Source organism: Melanaphis sacchari, unplaced genomic scaffold (genome assembly GCF_002803265.2).
Source record: "Melanaphis sacchari strain LSU unplaced genomic scaffold, SCAv2.0 Contig19_pilon_pilon, whole genome shotgun sequence".
Taxonomy (NCBI): domain Eukaryota; kingdom Metazoa; phylum Arthropoda; class Insecta; order Hemiptera; family Aphididae; genus Melanaphis; species Melanaphis sacchari.
This window is the reverse complement of record NW_020270975.1, coordinates 766,020-787,625: the sequence shown is the minus strand read 5'-3', so window position 1 is coordinate 787,625 and position 21,606 is coordinate 766,020. Positions and strand designations below refer to the sequence as shown.

At 28.4% G+C, this 21,606-nt stretch overlaps 2 protein-coding genes and 1 pseudogene across 2 annotated transcripts; 1 reads left to right on the top strand and 2 right to left on the bottom strand.

Annotated features, from left to right (window-relative positions):
- The first annotated feature begins 1,466 nt into the window (after window positions 1–1,466).
- Window positions 1,467–8,834, top strand: LOC112592972 (chymotrypsinogen B-like). Its single transcript, XM_025337154.1, has 6 exons — window positions 1,467–1,544; window positions 6,900–7,015; window positions 7,879–7,985; window positions 8,061–8,206; window positions 8,274–8,554; window positions 8,639–8,834. Exons 1-6 carry the CDS (start codon window positions 1,475–1,477, stop codon window positions 8,816–8,818), a joined length of 900 nt encoding a protein of 299 aa, XP_025192939.1. The 5' UTR covers window positions 1,467–1,474; the 3' UTR covers window positions 8,819–8,834.
- Window positions 8,835–8,870: 36 nt separating this feature from the next.
- LOC112592973 lies at window positions 8,871–10,725 on the bottom strand (annotated as a pseudogene).
- A 1,343-nt stretch (window positions 10,726–12,068) lies between these two features.
- LOC112592975 (cytochrome P450 9e2-like) lies at window positions 12,069–16,127 on the bottom strand. Its single transcript, XM_025337156.1, has 4 exons — window positions 15,094–16,127; window positions 14,399–14,623; window positions 12,532–12,783; window positions 12,069–12,410 (listed from the first exon to the last, which is right to left on the bottom strand). The coding sequence occupies exons 1-4, from the start codon at window positions 16,001–16,003 to the stop codon at window positions 12,238–12,240; spliced, it is 1,560 nt and encodes a 519-aa protein (XP_025192941.1). The 5' UTR covers window positions 16,004–16,127; the 3' UTR covers window positions 12,069–12,237.
- Between the last annotated feature and the right edge of the window lie 5,479 nt (window positions 16,128–21,606).

The following is a 21,606-nucleotide window of genomic DNA, read 5'->3' as shown; positions in this document are numbered from 1 at the left end:
AATAAGGTTCATCGATCACGTTATACTATCATTAAGTGAAAGTGGATCAACTTCCAGTTTTAAAACAGTTAGATTGCAAAAAACCAAAGTTACTTTTTATGTATGAATTTTTGTTAATCTTAATCTCAAATATATTCAAAGCATTTCTTATAGATTTTAATTTTTTTTTTTTGTATCCAAAGCAAAATTGTTGATTTTATAGAATTTAAATTATTTGCATATAATATGAAACATCATTTAGCCTTTTAATAATTTTAGTTTAAGTATGTATTTTTATTTACTGCAATATAACATATTGAATGATTCATTTATTAAACAACAATAATCATTACAAAATTAAATAATGTTTAAAAAAAAAATGTTACTTAGTTCCTATCCAAAATATGTGATAATTTAATGAAATAACATTTTAAAAAAGTATTGTTTTTTAATATAATTTTACTTTGGCTAAGAGTTATGAGTTAAATTACATATTTATATTGTATAAAAATACCAAATTTATTTTAAATGATCTATTGTGTTTAGTAAATTAATAATATTTATTATAATGTTGTAAAAATTTCACGTTTTTCATAAAATTACTCGTTTCTGTATCAAAACAATTTTGATTTTGTCAAAAATTGGTTTATTTCCTTTTATTCTATTTTTACCCCTAATATTTTTATTTTTTTATATAAATTATTATTTCTTACAATTTTTTATGAAAATTCACTATCAAAACTTAAGATCCTATCATTTTTACTATAGGTGCTATAAAACGTGTGCACAACAAAAAAAAAAAAAAAAAATACATACCCACAATCTTATATATATATTTAACTCTGGGTTATATCATTGTAAAACCAATACACCCTTCACTAAACTCAGGGTCTAAAATAGATTTTCTGTGTCAACATTGAGCGTTTCGTGGACATAAACCAAACTCGTAAAATATATCAATAAATTCAAGTGTCGATAAACAACGACCACCATAAATCATATACAAACTATTTACGGCGACGTCTAGACTATCAACAATCTATTAAATCATAAATACCATAAACAATATTATGTTGAACCGTATAGATGTATAAATGTATTATCATATTATTATTATCGTGGAAAAATACCGCAAAATACTCAAATACCTCGCCGGCTTAGTGGTCGGTACTAGAAAAGTGTACAAGTCATAAAATTAACATATTGCAATGATACATATCTACACACACACACACACACAGATATATTATATATATATAGGCGGGTACTTATTATGTATAACGTTGCAATATTGTACAGCCACATTGCGGACGAAGGCGAAAGGAAATGATTCTTGACCCACGAAAGAGAGAGCGTTTTTTCTTTCTTTCCATCTTAATAAATGTTTATTATTTTTCCTCCTCTCCGTCATAACGTGTGATAGCCTTCCTATGGCACTATACTCGGCGGGAATTTTTTTGTCCAGCGCTCGTCAGTGTGTGCGCGCACGTGGATCATGTTACATGCGGTGTTGTGTCTGTCGCTGGCCGCCGCCGCGTTCGCGTCCAACCCTTCCACGGCCGACGGTAAGTGTGTCTGTATGATATTTCAGAAATGTTTTTTTTTTTTTTTTATCGTACTTACGATTTTCGTCGGGTTAAGACTTGAAGGGCTGTCAGAGTACTCGGAGTTTATCATAACATTTTAGCGATCCGTGTTAGATTAGGTACTGCAGACAAAAAAATCAAATTTTAGCTCTTGCGGATTCGGAAACATGTATACATTTGTACGACGGGTCTAAAATATTAGAAATTATAGCGATTATTATTAAACTAGAGTACCTATTTATGTACATAGTTTAAGCATACAGCAGATCGTCATACTCAATACATATCAACCTATACGTGGTTCACTATATTCTTTTATTAAAAGATTAAGTATTAAATAAAAAAAAAAATTATATTAAATCACATATATTTTACTTAATATTAGGAAGACTTCCAGGTCGTTAAATAATTTTGCGTGTGTACCTACTGTGTGTATTTCGTAAAAAAAATGTTAATACATCTATAATCTATATATTTTAAAATACGTAATAACCTATAACATGCTGTATCATAGGAAAAAATATTATTTTTTATAATAATTATGATTTATCAGAATAGAATAATTGTATAGAAATTGTTTGTATGATTTAATATTATGTTATATCAAACACGTCAGAAACCGTTTTTATTATTATACGACGAATATTTAAGTATTTTAAGTTTAGTTAGACGAGCGTAGTGTAGAATTTAGAGTAGTATAGGTTTCGAAACTTAAAATGCTTATTAATTTATTCCAAAATCGATTTTTATGAAAATTCAATATACTTGGCATTGTTATTTTATTTATAATTTTATCACTTTTAAAAATTATTAATTATTGTATGGTCGGTATATAGGTTATACTTACTAGTTAGAATAAAATGTTGTTATCCTCTTTTTTTTTCATTTTTAAAGTTTTAAATGTTATCAATATCATTGATGTATTATTATAGACTCTGTAATCATGTTTAGAATTTTATTTTTTAGTGATCGGGAGGATAGGGGAGGTAGGTACATCATTACAATAATTGTGATGTATAACCAATTTACCTTGGTGATTAACTATGTTTTGATAAAATATAATAATATAATAGATAGGTACCTCTTATCATCGAGTATAAAATACATATTTAGTTGAGTGGTCACTAGTTGTGCCTTACGATAACAATCTCTTCTTAATTATGGCCTAAGATTTTTCGTGATACATAATAACTTATTATTTTTTTAAATATACAATTAAACATTTTAAGTTTAATTTTCTTACCCATTTTTATGCAGACTTAGGACTGTAAGTAGGTTAAAAAATATTATTTTAATTTTATTTAAAATATTGTCGTATTTAATACAATTTATATTATGGTACTAGTGGTACTAGTGTGATATTATTTTTAAAATTCAAGTTTATCTATTTAGTTTTCTTATAACTGTTTCATGTACTTCTAATAAAATATGTATTTTTTTCAATTATAATTGTTCTTCAATAGTTTTTAAGTGAATGATTCGCTTAATTTTATATAGGTATCGTTTTGTAGATTTTTCAGAACATCGACGAATTCAAAAATATTTGGATAAGTATTGTAGAACAAAACGTTGACTTTCGAATGAAAAGCCTTACAACTAAATTAGTGGTGCGCATAGTCTAGGTACTCTGAGTATTCTGCCCATAATAAAAGAGAAAAATTAGACTCGTTTAAATAATGTATGTTTCTTATTTATAATCAATAAATATTTCTACTTTTTTTTTTCTTAGTTAAATAGTTTCATTATTAAGTAATCTATAAGAAAGTCACTCACATAGTACAAATTCAAAAATGGTAAATTAAAAAAATATTTCAATACGCGTATTTACCAATTCCGATATCTTTTTTATACTCACTACTTGAGCGAATTGTGTGTATTTTTTGCCACCAGCTTTGGGCTAAGTGAAATCGGCATCCTTTTAAACTAATAGAAGACCAAACTTTTAATAGAGCTAAATGAATCGCCTTTTCAAAATCAGCAAAATCTATTTTTATTTTAGTGAAAACGAGTTTGTCATATTTAGATATGTGCATAAATGTCTTTTCATATGTCTTAGTTTCGTTTTTGGGAAGTTCAAAAATATGAATGGTAAATAGTTACCATTTGTAAATTTCGGGCAACTTTTAAAGACCCCATCTACTAAAATAATATCGACTTTACATAAAAATTTTAAATTACATTCAGTAGAAAATAATAAAATGTTTATGTATTGTCATTTACAAGTGGAAATTTTTTTTTATGATTTGTAATTAATAAATGACCCATATTGTCAAGAGAGATGTGTAATTCTTTTAAATCCACAGGTAACTTTGACACAGTAGATAATCGAGCGTGGTGAATATTTTTTATTATTAATGTTAAATTGTATATTTTGTCAAAGTATCTACATCTTGTGAAAGGTAACTAAGAATAATTTTACTCAGCTTCTCATTAATGTCATCAACAGTTTTACGTTTCACTTAATTACTTACAGTCTGCTAAATGTTTCATCGCTATTTTTTTCGTCAATCATAGTTATAATTTATAATTTGTTTAATAATTACATTATTTGTATTTAATTGAATATATTCTTTACAAGTATTTTTAGTATAGCTATAATTTATATCGATCAACATTATTTTGCAAACATTTGTGGAAACGATATTAATACCTACCTATCGATTACAAATAAACAATGATTTTTATCACTATATTATAATATATGTATATAATTTTAATTGTATTCAACATTATAAAAAAAAAGTAAAACACAAACAAAATTAGAAAAGTGGCGAAATTTTCTTGGCGATAGTTATAAGCAACGATCGAGGTTTATTTTGGTACCTTCATTCTACATTATACTGTTATTATATTTTATCAACCAAAGTTGAAAATTATCTTGAAATAATAAAAATAAACATGTTGTAATGTTATAAATCTATATTATATGATTGTTGGCTATATTTATTATTAAATTGGTAACAATTATATTATATGGGCATTGGGTATGTAAAAAAGCATGTTTAATATACGGACGATCTCAGAAAAAATTGTGTTGGTGCGACTAAAGTTATTTTTATCTAATGACTTTTTTTTTTTTGCTATTTATGCACTTCCCTCGTGGAAAATTTCTGAATCCACCCCTGTTACTATTATGGCATACCCCCCTCCCCCCAAAAAAATAAAAAATAATAAATTTGTAAATACACCACTCTGAGTATGGTAGATTTGAAATTTCGTCTTTAATTACTCGTATGAGATCATCCAACTAGTACTACGATAATAAATAAAATTAAAGTACCTATAACAATTTTACATTATATTGTAATGTATTGAATATATTTCAAATATATCATATGTTTATCTTATCATAATCAACAATGAGATTATGTGCAATAGTTATTATTACTATTTTTCATTTGCTATCAACATTTTGAATATCAAATACTATAATACGAACCCCCAAACGTGTAAATTTTAAGTATTATAAAAATTAAAAAGAAATATTTTTTAGAAGTCCAAAAAATATTTATTATTTTTTTAAAGTTTATGAGGGATTTATTCCCCATAATCCTTTCCCTTAAATATACAACCGTATTATATGAACTGTTTTCAATATTTTCAAATAAAGTGTACATTATAAAGTTATAAAAAAAAAAAATCTGTGCTTAAAAGTTAGGCAGCGAGTTTCGTGACGATTAAGACTTTTATAATACCTCAGTACTTTTATAATATTTTTTCTTCAAAAACGTTAAATAATACCTACTATAATACTGTTGAATGGAACTTTTAAGATACATTAATTTGTATTATTTTTCGAATGCACGTTTCAAACAAGTAAATAACAGTTTTAAATCCGGCCTGTCGTCTGTTTTGTCGTATGCCCGTGGTGCATCCGCAATCAAAGTGTTTTTAGAAATTCAAAACAATGACTAAATATTTATGGCCCAGGGAAAACGAAATTACAATCTATAATAAACGATGAGTATAAAATACAATATAATAAAGGGTATAACTATTTATTTTTTAAATTTCAAATCTCTTGACCGATGCATTATTATTGATGATTATTGTTGTCGACAACGACAACGAGACACTAACGGCCCACAGCACATACACTTTATATAAATATATAGTGTATGCTCCTATACACGCATGTAGTATATTAGGATCTGTGGACTACGGCGCAGGACGATTTGCACGAAGTTCGTGTGCAACTTGACGACGTCGCGAGACTCACACAAAACGAATCGTGTGAACTAGTTACCTACCCATAGGTACACAAACACACACTATGTATATACTTACGGATGTCATTATGCATGTGGATTTGAACGCATTACGATAAATATCTGTAGGGTAGGCCCGCCGAAGGTAAAAATCCAAAATCGCGTGTTCGCCGCAGCGTCTATTGTCGTTATAGTAAGCAGGTAGCAGGTACGCGCTTATACTTTCACCGATCGTGTTTAGCGTTTTTTTTTTTTTTCTGTTATCGTGTATCTCTTGTACACGCGATCATCAGCTAGACGTACACTCTACAATAATAGGAACCTACCTATATCTGTGCATTTATAATGAATAATAAAAACGCATCGCGAGAAATTCCTATTACAGTAACATAACGACAAACAGTATGTGTTATTATGTACTATAATTTCTGTAGCTACCTTTACTCGTTTCAGTTTTATTTTTCACTTTGTTTCGAAAAAAAAAATTTATACTGAATAATTTAACTTTGGCACGTTTAATAATAGCCTCGACCCCGTATGAAGTTCGGAATTAGGAAACTGCCGAACCTTGCAGTATATTGTATCGATATTTAAGAAGTTTAAAATGTATGCGGCCATAACGGACATTCTACTGAATTTTATACTATCAGAATACTACTCACATTCAAACCAAATCTACCTGTTTACATCCTATTCACCACTAAAATCGCAGCAATTTTGGTTTAATATAAAAAAATTCACAATCATGCAAATATTTGTCGGATAAAGTATATAAATTTATAAACTATAAAAATAAATTTCAAAAGTGCGCCACTTGAGTTATTTGCTTTGAATCATGTATACGTGAAAAGTAAGTGTTTGTAATAAAAGATAAAAAATAAATACTATTCTGAGAAATGTTAAGACATTTCGAGTGATCGAGAAATTGTTTAAAGTATAGGTGTTATATTCAACTACTTTTAAGTGCACTGAAAAAGAAAAGTGCGTAGTTTTTAGTATTGTTGATTAAAACAGTACCTATCGTATAAAAAAACAAGTAAAATTATAAAAAATTTAAAATTTCGTACCTACATTATATAATTATTTATGCAGTAATTTGATATTTGTTTTGTTTTCGACCCTTAAGAATGCGGTTTGAATAACGGTGTCATCAGTTACCGACAGCCTAGGACAGGTGGTGGAGGTTCCAAGTCCCGGTTAGTCAATGGCAAGGAGACCCAGAAAGGTGCTTGGCCGTGGCAAGTGAGTATGATAAACTAATAAATATATCATAAATTATAATATTGAGTTATCTCATTGATGAAAAACATTAAATTTAAAGGAGTGTACATGGAGAAATATTGAAAGCATAGATGTAAGATCAGTTAAAAACATTATTTTAGCAGACATTTTTATGTACTTTTTATTATTTTAATGGATTTATTTTTAAATAATACATCCATAAAAATGTAATAGATAATTATAAACATTTTTTCTTAGGTAGATTATGTACCTATACCTATCTAATTTTTTGTCTGCACACTTTGACAAAAAAAATTCGACTTATCCAAATAATGTAATTTATCTTAAAAAAATAAAAAGTTGGTACTTCTCTATCTACCAATATTATTCATAAACCATGACATGTAGTTTTTGGATGGTATTATGTTGAATTTAAATAAAAAATGAAAATAGTGTTTTAATGATGTGTACATTGAAATAATAAATTGATGAAATACTTAAAATTTTTTTTTATGTTAAAACATGAGCACACTTGATGTAATTGTAAACACATAAAATAAGTATCAACGTAATGTGGTGAAGTATTTAGTAGTTACTTAATATTCACAAAAAATAATTTAATTAGAATAACATTGCATATAACAATATAAATAAATACATTGGATAATCTAACAATAGGTAATAGTGAAAATAACTTTTTAAGAGTTAATGTCAATTTTCAACATTTTTTTTCAATAAACTTTTAAAATAAATATACATATAATTTAAGTATTGAAGTTAATTTAAAAAAGAATTGTATAGTTGTAAGATTCGTCTGAATTCTGAGGGTATGGGTTTAGATTACACAATATTTTATTAAGTGTTTTTTCTTTTATTTTTGGTAGGTATCGTTACAGTTACTTCACCCAGCATTTGGTTTTGTTGGCCATTGGTGTGCTGGTGTATTGATTAGACCTACTTGGATATTGACAGCTGCACACTGCATCAGAAAGTGAGTAATTATTTATAATGTTGTTGACAACTGTACGTAAAATATTTATATTGAAAATTCAATTTTGATCACAAGTGAAAAGTTCAGCTTGCCATTGGCAGCTCTTTGGACAGCTGTGCTAGGCGACTGGAATAGAGATGTAGAAGAGCACACGGAGGAGCGTATACCAATTGATGAAGTGGTCATTCACGACAAATTTAACAATTACCAAAATGACATAGGTTAATTATGAACAAATTTCTAAGACAATAATTGAATTTCACTAGTACTAACAATTGAATTTCACAGCATTAATGAAACTGTCTAGGCCAACAAATATCACTAACACAAATGTACGGTGTTTGTGTTTGCCATCATCTAAAAATAACACGCCAATTCCAAAGGTATGTGTTACAACTGGATGGGGCAAAGTCAAACCAAATGGGCCATTGTCGGGTAAATTGCGACAGATAAAAGTACCTGTTCACAACACATCTGTTTGTAAAGAAAAATATGGACCAGCAGTGCATATAAATGATGGCCATTTGTGTGCTGGCAGAATGGATGGAAAAGGTGGTGGACCATGTGTGGTACGTTGAACAAAAACTAACATACATCAGTTTTACAGCTCAAGGTAACCAATTAAAACAATGTGGTCATTAAACATATTGCAGGGAGATTCTGGAGGGCCATTGCAATGTTCAGGTCCAAATGGTCGATGGTTTTTGGCCGGTCTCACATCGTTTGGTTCGGGATGTGCCAAACCAGGATATCCAGACGTATATACAAAACTTTCATTTCATTTACCATGGATACTTAAACAAATAAAAATTCATACAGATCAAAAATTTTAAACACTTAAACAACTATAAGTAAATAACAATAGAATAAAAATTTAAATGTACATAAAATGTGTTAGAGACTAGTTAAAAGTGAAAATATATGATGTGATCAGTAATCGTTTGACCTGTTGTCCACACAAATGGTTTTAACCGTTCGTCCGGAGGTATTATTTACCAATAGATGACAAAAGTTCAGTTGTTTATTCGTGTCATTGATGCATTTGAATTATTAGTTGATTTTGGCATATAGTTTATATGATGCTACATATACATTTAACACTTGTGTGGTTTCATTGTCAAGCTGCAAAAAATCAAATTTGATTATTACTTAGATATTAATTTAATAGTTTTAATCTAATAATAATAGCAATTATTGTTTAGCTTAAGTTTTAGATAGATATGTACCTACAAAATTTGTTTATTGATCAAAGTTTGATCTGCAGTCATTGCTTTGGTACAACGGCTCATATAGGCCTGATAAAGTTGACACAGTCTATACATTGCATTAGCATCGATTCTTTCTAATGCTCTAAGATCTCTGGCTGCTAGCAAAGATACACTGCTTTGTATTATTGGTAAAACAATGGTACTAGATAAAATTATAAAATAAACTTTATTTTTATACACACAGTAAATTTAGAAAATAAAAGTAGTTAGTTAAAAGTATCAAAGGAGCTACTAGTCATTTGTTATTGAATACAATTAAAAACTATGAATAATAGAAATGAACACTTAAACTACTTTTATTAAATAAACAAAACTAAATAATATTATATAATATGTTCTCTAATATCTGTAATTTTTGTCTAAATAGTATTGTGTTTAAGAATTCTTGAATTACTCTTTAATATATTGTACATTTTGGTTTAATTTTATTTGTGTTTTAAAAGATAATAATAAAATATTGCTAAGTAAAATAAATTTACCTACAAAATTAAAAAATAATATTTTAATTTTATGTTTATGTAATCTAAGTATATATTAAGTTTAAGTTCACTTATATGAATCCTATAGTATAAATGTATTGAATGTCTGTTCATTACCTAATCAATTTATTTTTTTTCTGAAACAGCTTTATGTAACTTGAAACTACAAAGAACATAACTATTGTTTATATCAGATATAAATAGATAAGTAAAAATGTAAACCAAATTAGTGGAATTGATACCATATTTGAATACATTTAGCTCTTTTTTCATGACATAATTTAGTGAGGATTAATGTAAGAAAAAATTCACCTTCATTTGATATAAATCCTTGTCCATGTCTGGGGTTTATAGAACCGCCGCTCTGACCATCACAATGTTGTGTTTAGGTGTGGACTTTGGGGTTTTCTTCATGGATCACTGAGGTTCTACCTACATCGATCAGCCTTGGTTCATGATGCTGGGTTTCTTTGGAGAATCTAGAAATGGTTTTAGTGTTGTTCATCAAACTTTGGAGTTCACTATAGTTAGCTAATCGTACCTTCAATTGGTCTGTTGACCGTGTACTATATGTATGGTAAGTCGACATCACTGCACATGTTGCGGCCAGGTGATGTGTTTGCGCTGGATGCCTTGCTCTGTTGACCATCCTGCGAATTCCTCAGTCAAGAATTCTCGGGCACCGATTTGCCTCTCTTAAGTTTAGTTATTTTCGCACTCGAATCGGTATCGTTAGATTGCGAATTCTGTTCTAAGCACATTGTCGAATGCGGACGGATCTCTTGTCGGCAACCACGACGAGCAGGTGACTGACCAACGATTTATTATAATGATTATTAAATTAGCAATCATGAATTACCGACAACCGACATAAAGACTGTACTTAAAATTTAAAAATTAATATTATTGCAGGTGCAGATATTTCAAAGTTATCGAATCTATCGAGTGATAAATAAATAGTTGATAACAGGACTGTTGTTATGTGATAAGAATCCTCGTATATTAGATTGCATCTCGAAACGTTTCGGGCGATGCATACAATTTTATAGTATAAAATATAAAATATTATAATTTGTATAAACAGGCATCGAGGCAGCTCTTCACACTTTTTTAGTTCTCCGAGAACAATAGGTGGCACTGGGAATCTCCATATTCGGTAACTTGATGTATCGGTTCGTAGATGTTGGAGAATGGCAATTGCAAATCTTTTTCGTTGACTCGAATGTCATGGTCCATCTTGTCGTTTGATTAAACTGAATTATTAGTATTTTCTACTACTTCCAATTCAACATTTTTTATTTAACACCGAGAATACAGATACAAAACTTAACATTTAAAATAATTATTTTAGATTGTGGTGTTGTTAGTTCTGTCCCAAAAAATACACATGTACAGTAAACGTAAATACATGATGTACTCATGTTAACATAGTTGCTTAAGTATGTTAAGATCGTATATTTAGATTATTTCAGTATAATGCAGTTTTGGATTGCTAACGGTTATTCTTAGAATTGAATAATTCCAAAGCTTAAAGTAAAATATTAATATTAAGTACTTTAGAATTTGATTATAAATTTCTCTAGAAATTGGAATCGAGGAAGTTCTTATTTCTAAAATGTAATATCCCATGACATCATCTTTAGTAATAATTATCGAATACCTACTTGTCTATTTTGCTGATTTATTTTCATTACTATCATATGCAGGTACATTGGAAATTTCCAAACTGGTCATAATAAAGTTGGTCTTTATAACATATTGCTTATAAAAATATTGAAATGTTATAGTCAATTATTTGAAGGTACCTATATTATTAAGTATAACAACATTGGTCATAAATTATAATAAAATATTCTTTTGTAAAAAAATGAAATGAGGTTCATTAATCTGTTATCGGTTGTAATAATAAATGATGACTAATGACTATTTTGTTTATGTTACTATAATTTGTTTTTCAGTTATTAACTTGAAAAACTCATCGCATTATAATATTATACTGTGTTATAGAATCTCGTACTCCTTTTGTGATAAACCTATTCACGTTTAAAAAATCAAAATAGGATTAAAGCTACACTTTTGACGCACACAGCAATCAATTTTAAACTATTATGTATTATAAGAATCATGATAAGTCACCTTAGATCTGATCGTGTTTCAAAAAAATTGTTGCTTTATTTGACTATGAAAATTATATTTATTATTATGGATTTAGTTTTTTGTTATTTTACATTAATTTCGAACTCTTGTTTTCAAAATATTTTAAATTTACGATAGAAATAGTATTAAAGCCACATCAATCTACGTATTATCTAACTCAGTAGCTAATACATAACATATTAATTGTTGTAATACGATTTTATTGTTCATAAAATAGATAATATACAAAATTATACGTGCGCTTGCAATATTGAATAGTATTGTACTTTGTAATTTTAATTATAGTATTAAAAAATATTGTTAAAAGAGATATTTCAATATGCCTATTATTGATATAATATGCTTATGTTAAATTGTAACGATCGGTTTAAAGCTTAACCAAACGCCGTTTTTCGGATTGACGAGACTTCCAGAACCTCGTATGTTGATAGGTATTTCCGTTTTTTCACACGGCAAGACTTCATATTTCAGCAATATTTCCGTTAGAATAAATTTAATTTCTAATTCCGCCAATCGTTTACCTATATTTGAAAATTTTAATTTAAAAATAATTTTTAAGGACATTAAGATTAAAAATGGTTAACTGGAGTGTACTATAAAAGTTTCAAAATATATATTATATCAGGTAGTATAAGTACCTACCTATGCACAATCTTGGTCCATCGCCAAACGGTATGTAAGAGCCATTGGGGCGTTTAGATTTTTCTTCCGCCGAAAATCTTTCAGGATCAAAAGTATCGGGATTGGGATAATATTTTGGATCATTATGTATGGCGTATATTGGTATGACGATCCTTTGTCCTTTTTCAATGACTAACGACTGACCAGGTACCTTGTAATTCTTAGTTGCTTGTCTGAAGATAATTAAGGTGATGGAGTATAAGCGCGATACTTCTAAAATATAAATGATTATTTATTATTATTATTATTATCTAGGAATCGAGGGTTTTACCACTGTTTATGTAATACATATTACGTGAACTGAATATCAATGTCCTAACGATAAACGGTAAAATACAGTCAAACTTGGTTAACTCAAAGTTAAAGGGACCGGAAAAAAGTTCGAGTTAACCAAATTAAAAATTTTTATAACAGTGCAAAATATTCTATTTATTTATTATAAATAAAGTAATGTAATAAAAAATATTTACTACGTATTTATATATGAATTATGTATAATAATATGTAATTTTAAAAAGGTACGTATGTATAAACAAAAATGAGGTTAGAAAAATATTTAAAATAGATATTTATTTTTGTTTGAGTTTTGCTGTTGATCGCAGCGTTTGTAGTGAATCGGGAGAGACTGTTTTCGACCAAAAACGTACCCTTCCCTTTTTGGCTGATTCATTTTTCGACCAAATTAAAAAAAACACCGATTCCCTTTTCGATTAAAATTGTACTCTTCGATTTTCGGCCAAAACAAAATTTTATGTAGGTAATGTATGAAAAAATAAATAAAATAATTGGTATATAATTTGTTGTAAAATTAGTGCAATTATTTAATTATATAATTTTGAAAATGATTAAAAGTATAAGTTGCATAAAATATTGTAAAATAAAATGTTAAAAATTATTTAAAATATGAAAATATCTATGTATTAACATAATTTTTATGTTAATATGTTACAAACCTACTTATGTGGTTTAAATTTTATTTTTTTATATACAATTATTGATATTACATACTGTGACATATTAACATAAAAATAATGTTAACATACAGATATTCTTATATTTTAAATAATTTTCTAAATTTTATTTCACAACATTTTATGCATTTTATTTTAAATTTGGTTGAAAAGTGAATCGGCCGAAAATAGAAGAGTACGTTTTTGGTCGAAAACGGCCATGCCAGAGGATCGTTCTAAACCACTTATCGGTAATGATAATACTAATGAGTAATGAATAATAAGGTTATTACCTTATTTTCGATATTAAACTATATAGTATATACTTAGGTACATATTGGAAATATCAAAATTGTACAATATTAATAAAAATCAAAACTTTGAGTTATCCATGAAAATATTCGAGTTAAACAAGATTTTTTCACATTGTTTAAATAAGAAATTCTAGGGACCGGAGAAAAAGTTCGAGGGATCGACGGTATCTTAATTAAAGAAGTTCGATATAACCAATAGTTTAAATGTATATATAAATTAGTCGAGTAACAACGTTAAAAGTTTTGAGATAAAAAAAAAAAATTTAGAGGAAATACACGAGCTAAATTATTCTTTACTAGGTAATTAAAAATATAGTACATTTGTATTAACTTAGTTATTTATGAGGCTGTTTATTTATTTTTAATATGGGACACACAATTTACGTTACACTACGCAATAGCCAATAAGTATAATATACAAATATGAAATGAATATTAATATAATATTATATTCCCATGTACCTAATGGATCTAATGCGATTGAGAAATAACTAGCTATTTGAAATTATTAAAGTATTGATATCGACTGTAATAAACATAACATATAATTATTATTTATCATACCTTCTAAAACCATGTTTATGTAATGGAGATCATTTAAAAAGTCGTAGGACAGCTGTCCACCGTGTTTCGCTTTTGTCGTCACGATCTCTTCGCGCAGTCTGTCTTGGATGTCTTTGTTTAACGCTAACTCGTACAAACAAAAGCATATCAAAGTAGAAACTGTTTCGGAACCAGCGACAAACAACAATATAGCGTTTCCGATTATGTCCATTTCGGTCCATTTATCTGTGAAATAAAATCCAATTTAAAAACATAATAGTATGTTAATCGTTGCGATTATAGTATTATGTTAGTTGCAATAATTATTATAAAATTAATATTGTTTTAAAATATATAGTTCATGGTATAATTTATATTAATATGATATCCCAGATAGCAATTTTATGTTCAAAAATATTGATTAAATATAGTTGTAAACAGAATATCATTGCAACAATATGTGTTTATGACGATTTTCTGATGTTCAAAATATTTCTACCATGTTCATACAATAACCAAATGGCAGAAAAAAACAGTATTGAGAAAATATTTAAATTTTAAATTTTATCAATATTGTTTTATGTACCTACCTTTTGAAAATATGTAATTGCAATAATATTGTTGCAACTACTTGCAACAACTTTTTGAAAATGTTATGATAAATATCAGATAAAAAATAAATATTATATGTTATATAAATCGTGTGGTAAGTATACTTTCGGATTTTGATTCGTCTCCGTTGTTATTTGACACCAAATCTTTCCTAGCTTGTATTAGAGTTTGCGTGAAGTCGTTCCTGATGATATTGTTCTGCTCTCTGTACTCGAGGACTTCCCTGAACATAGATTTATAAAATTCAGATGCGTCCTCCGGGATCTGTTTCAGCTTTAGAGTAAAAACCAGCTTTGGCCAGAACAGTAGCAGAGCTTGGATGAAGAGCTGTTTTAAGTTTGCCTGAAATATTTTCTTGCTATACTTGCGAAATTCTGTATTTCCATTTTTTATCGTGTCCAATTTCAGACCGAAAGCCGATGCACCGATCACGTCCGTCGAGAAGTTGTTAACCATCTCTCGCAGTTCAAAGTGATCGCAGGTTTGCAACTTACCGTCGATGACGTTCATAAGTTGGTCAACGCACCCCTTGATTTGTTCATGCATGCACTTCAGTTTGCCCGAGGTGAACCCGGGACTGAGCTTCTGTCGCATCGTTCTCCACCGATCGCCGTTCAACATGAACAGGCTGTTAGCCAAGATGTTGGTTGACGGATCAGTATCTACACCGTGGTCTGTGAAAAATGAGAAATCTTTGACCATTATGGCGTTGATCAGTTCCGGATCGCGGATCATCAGGAACGGCGTGGTCATTTGATATAAACCACAAAACTTTTTGCCCGGGAATCGGTTGTAAACACCAGAGTAAAAGTCTATTGGATGCTCCAAAGTCAAGATCATTTTCATTGAATTGCCAAAGAGTGGTAAGGGTGGTATGTGTGGTACATTCAATTTGCGCCATTTATCGTGAGTGTACGTTGAAAAATAGTAGGCGATCGACAAAAAGACTGCTGCGTATAATACGTACACAGAGCCGAACAGTCTGATAACCAAATTCGAAATAAAGGCAATCATAATAATATATCGTAACGGAAATATACAAATCTATTAATTGCTGTAGTTATTATTTAAAAACAGATAGAGGTTTTGACAACATTTGTGCGCGAATACGAATACTTTCTGGCGCACGTTTTCGTTCATATTTTTCTATATTCAAGTGTTTAAAAATATGTTATAGAATATGTTGTCCATAAAATGGTGAGTGGAAAGGGTAGACAAGGTGAACGAGTTATGTATTTGCGTCATTCATTAACTATAAAAACAAATTTGTTGTTGAATATAAAAATAAATAAAGATAGATTAGATTATGAAAAATATTATTTTTTTTTATGATAAAGTGTATTGAACTTGTGAGTTCTTGCAAGTACTTAAAAAATGTGTATGAAAAAAATTTCAAAATACTGATAGACGAATCGAGTCTTGCAGTAGATATATTAAATAAATCGAAAACTAAATAGTAAATACGTATATTCGATTTTTAATTATTAAACATTTTCAATCATAAAATTAACCTTTACTCTTTATAGGGGTTGGGATGTTTTGTCCAATCATATTTGTGCATGGTTGAGCAGGTTTAATCTATTAGTTTGATAAAAAATCGATCACAATTACGTTGTTCAGAACTACATCGTTTAGCTTTACCTTTTTTAATTATTTAAGCCACACTCTAGTATTATAATAGAATAACAGATGATGAAATAATGAAGATGATAATGTAATATATTATAAACACGATCGAAGTGTTTCTAAACTCTACTTTACATACTCTTTTTTTCTAGTCAAATCATTTACACAACACTAAACAAAATTAACCGTTTAAAAATGCTTACTAATTTGACTTTATTAACGCAGAAGTAGCTAGGAGTCTCTCGAAAATAGACATTATCATATTAATTGGATACTACTGTCAACCATCATTATTTTGTTCAGACTACATAGTAGAAGTAGTGGTGTACCTATTGGTAAATAAATGTATGGGTACATGCACTTAAAAGTAATTTAATATCTTAAAAAACTTTCTCGTTCCGCTTGAAATATCTTAACGCTTCTTATCATAATATTATTTAATAAGCTTTATTTTTTATTACAAACACTTACATTTTCGCGTATATATGAGTCAAAGTAAATAGATTTTAACTGGCATACTTTTAAAATTTATTTTTTATCGTTTATAAATTTATACACTTTATCCGATAAATATTTTCATAATTGTGAATTTTTTTTATATTAAACCAAAATTGCAATTTTAGTGATGAACAGGATGTAAAAAAGTAGATTTAGTTTGAATTTAAGTAGTATTCTGGCTGTATAAAATTCAGCGAAGTATACATTTTAAACTCCTATAATATTGATGCCATAATATTTAATATTTATACTAAAAATAATATACTGAAGAAGGCTCGGCAGTTTCTGAATTCCGAACTTCATACGGGGTCAAGGCTTTTTTTCGACAGTGTAATAGTGTACATAATAAAATAATAATTGTATATTATTATTATTAATTTATTTTATACTGTGATCTTTTAATCATGACTGATGATAAACTAGAAGCTTTCACATACTCATAATGCATGCATTTTCAGTTGGCGTATACCTACCCATAATAGACGAATTTTCTTCAAGGTATACGCATATATCCAAAAATAGGGATTCGGGTATACGTCGTATACCCGCGTATTTCCTCCAATACATCACTGTTGTACTTCTACAGTAGAAGTACAACAGTAAGAGTACTTATATTAAATCTTACAAAGTTAAAACTTAAAAGTACACTGCAAAGGTTTAGATGGAGACTATGCTATAGTTGTTTATTATTATTATTTAATAAATTATTTACAATAAGTTTAAACATGAAAGAATTATTTGATAATCAAAATGTGTATTATATTGTTTAATTATTTGGCTCTCGTAATATACATATTCCACATAAGAACCACTACTTATTTATATTTACTCTTGGAACTACATTTTTAAGGTGATTGTAAACTATCCTTTACAGATCATTTGTAACTCTCTCTATTTACGACCGCAGGTGGTTTACACTAGATTTATCGAGCTCTAACGAGCCTCGCCTTTACCACAAATTCAATTGTAGTTATAAAATATCATTATTATAATTAATATTATGTTTTACTCTCTGCAAAACTTACAAGTGCGTCGTTTCTGAGCCCTCCAGGATGCTGTAGTATTTGACTTACAGTATGCGAATTGATTTTATTCGAAATAATAATTACTCAATAAGTGACATATAGTATGTTGAGTGAACTTCAGATAAATTAGAGCCCACTTCAATTAAACCTTTTTAATTATACTTATATGTAAATTATATTTTTCAATTCGGTCACCGTAATTTCTATTTCCAGTGGTTTTAAACATATAAGTCACGTTTAAGTCAGTAATTGCAAACAAAAAAAAAAAATAATAAAAATATATATTGATTTATTCATATAAAAATGTTTGAAATTTATAAGATTAATATATTAGATTTAGGTATATTGAACATAGGCACAGGAAAACAAAAAAATAATTAGTTATTCTTAATAGAAATAAAAATTTTTAAATTTTATAGTAAATTCTGGTGGGAGTGATAAATGTGTTAATTTTACAATATTGTGTTATTTTTGTATCTTTACACAAAAAATGAGATATAGAAAAAAGTTTTCGATAAAAATTTGAGAGTTACTCTGATAGTAAATTGAATCTAATTATTCTAATTGGTACTTTAAAAAAGTAAAATATTTAGTTTTTCAAAATAATCGCGAAAAACAAAAAAAAATAAGAATTTTTAAGTAAAATCAGCTTTTGAGAAAATTAATTTTTTTTTTTTTTAGCGGAACTCAAAAAATATTAAAAATATTTGAAATTTTCACCTCTACTATTTATACTAAAATTGTATATAAGTGGAATGATTTTCAAAATATTTACTTTTTTTGAACTATTTATAAATATTAGACATTTTAAATTTTTTCTATAATTATCGAAATAAAATTTTCCACTAGGTCAATAATTTCGAAAATGTAATTTTAGGTTTTTTTACTGTGAAAGTGTGAACTATAAAGAGGATAAATATTTTATAAATTTTGATGTAAAGATACATAAAAAATATTAGAACGAGTAGGTATAGAGTTATTAAAATATATCAAGTTTATTAAGATAATAATATTCCATATTTGATTGTTTTACAGAACTATAAATAGATGTAATATTTATTCTAATAATTATAACACTAATTTTTGAACCGATTTACCGTCTCACCGTATTTATATTATAACAATATAAATTGTTTTGTGAAAACATTACAATTTACATTTCATGTTTTTATAAAACTCCCATCGATTAATAAATCAACATAATATCATAAAAAAATGAAATCTGTCTGTTTTTTTTTTTTTTTAGATATTATTCCAATGATGTTTTCATGATGCGTATTTAATGGACTGCTAAAATGGTCAGATTTTTTATGAAAGTACCTACACATAATTTACCAATGGGCCAACATAGATTTTGAACTCAAGGTTAAAACTATTAGATCACATACTTAAGCTTGAAGGTTCTACTAGTCATGTTTAGAAACCAATAATAATTATAATTTGCTCCTATAATGTGCATGCTTATTGCGCGTTTTCTGGATAGCACAATAATTTAACGCGCACATTAAAGTTTTCCATTCATTATATTACATATTAAAGTTCTGTCTGTTGACAAACAATTCGTTATTTCGTGCAATAAATAGACTTGTAACACGATGAAAATTCGGTTTAATCTTGCGATTTCGACTGTTGTCACTATCACTGTCGTGGTGTCTTTGGCGAACGCAAATAATGTCTTTCGAAATGTAATGGCCATTAATCGATCAAGGCGGCCACATAAGCCCAGTGTGAGACAGTCGCCTGATATAAATTTAGCCATATCTCATGTTGATGCCGTAGGACAGTCTACGACCGATGCCATCGCGAATATCATCACTTTGGCCATGTCTCCAGCAAACACCACTATGATCCCATATACGTCCAAAAATACTATCAAGACAACGTTTATTAAAGGAACAGCCGTCGCCTACACGACGTCTAACGAAGAAATGACTATGATACAGACGAAGGCAATAGACAGCGTAGAAACAGTGATCGAAAACCAAACAACCATAATTATTACTAGTTGCGAGTATTCTACTTCATTATACGCGTCCTTTATTCCATATGATCGAATCAAATCCAGTGCAATAATCGATATTAAAAAATGTACTTGTCCGGATGGAAAAACTGAAAATACAAACGGAGACGGAGAGTGTGAACCAATATTTAATGTTTGATCAAACCTCAACGAGTCCCGAGACTTAGTATAATATTAAATTAATATAATATGTTATATGTGTAATCTTGTCTGCTACAAGTAATAGGTATAAATTATTTATAATTAGGTACTGCAAAATTTGTTTCATAGGTTTTTTTTATTATTATTATTATTATTATTAAAATTAAGCTTCGGCGACTTTGGCCATTGGCATACAAAGAGTTATAAGGTAGAACAATTATTAACATACACTATTTACATAAACATATTACAGAATAATAGATTATAAGCTATTAATAAGGTTGGTCTTGAATCTTGATCAAAAAGGAGATCGTACGACTTATGTTGTCTGGGTGGAGGGTTTTCGATATAATATCAATTGATATCCCAGCTTTACGTTTGTCCGTTTCCAAGGAGCGGTATTCGGATACAATATGTTTAATAGATAGGAGTGTACCGCGTATGGGTGGGTCTTCTTTCTTCATCAAGTACTGGTGTGTTAGATGCGTGTGTCCAAATGCGCATTTTGTTTATTGAAGTTTCCATCTTCCTTGAGAAGTCAGGTGAGGAAGGCCATGTGTGGATGGTATTTTTGATTTAGTTGAGTTTTTAGGCGACTTGCTTCCATTCCTGTAGCCATATATTGTTTGCGATTGTTTTTGCTATAGATTTTGCGTTGTTGAAAGTAAAACAATTAAGTTTGATTCGTCAGCTCTTCCATTTCTCGAGATTTGGTTGTGGCTAGGAATTCAAATCAAGGTGATTTTATGCGGGATATACATTTTTATGTACAAAGTAATATTAAAAATAACATTACGTAATTAAGTAATATCATGGCTAAATATAAAATAAATAACTTAAAAATTCAATAGTTAGTATCTATTTGAATAAAAAGACCATTAAAGGAAAAATAGTGATGGACATAGAGTAAAATTATACATATATATATAATAATATAAATATAAATTATATGTACACAGAATAATTCATTTAAAGTTTAATAATTAATTCTAAAAACGATAATACTTTTCAATAAAATGAGTTTACCGTTTAAATAAACACAATGTATACACATTACACGTTTATTATAATTTTCTCCATTCAGTAATTTTTTTCATTCATGACTATCGGTATATATTTATTAAGTTTTCATTTGCGTATTTAAATATTCGTATTCGAATTTACGTGTATCTTATGTAGCATGGCCTATTTTCCATCACCTCAGTTGTTAGCTCAAAATAATTAAATGATTTTCAAGTCAATAACGTTTTAAAATTGTTAGTTTATTTATTTAATTTAACTGGTTTAAGTATATACAAATTTATGTG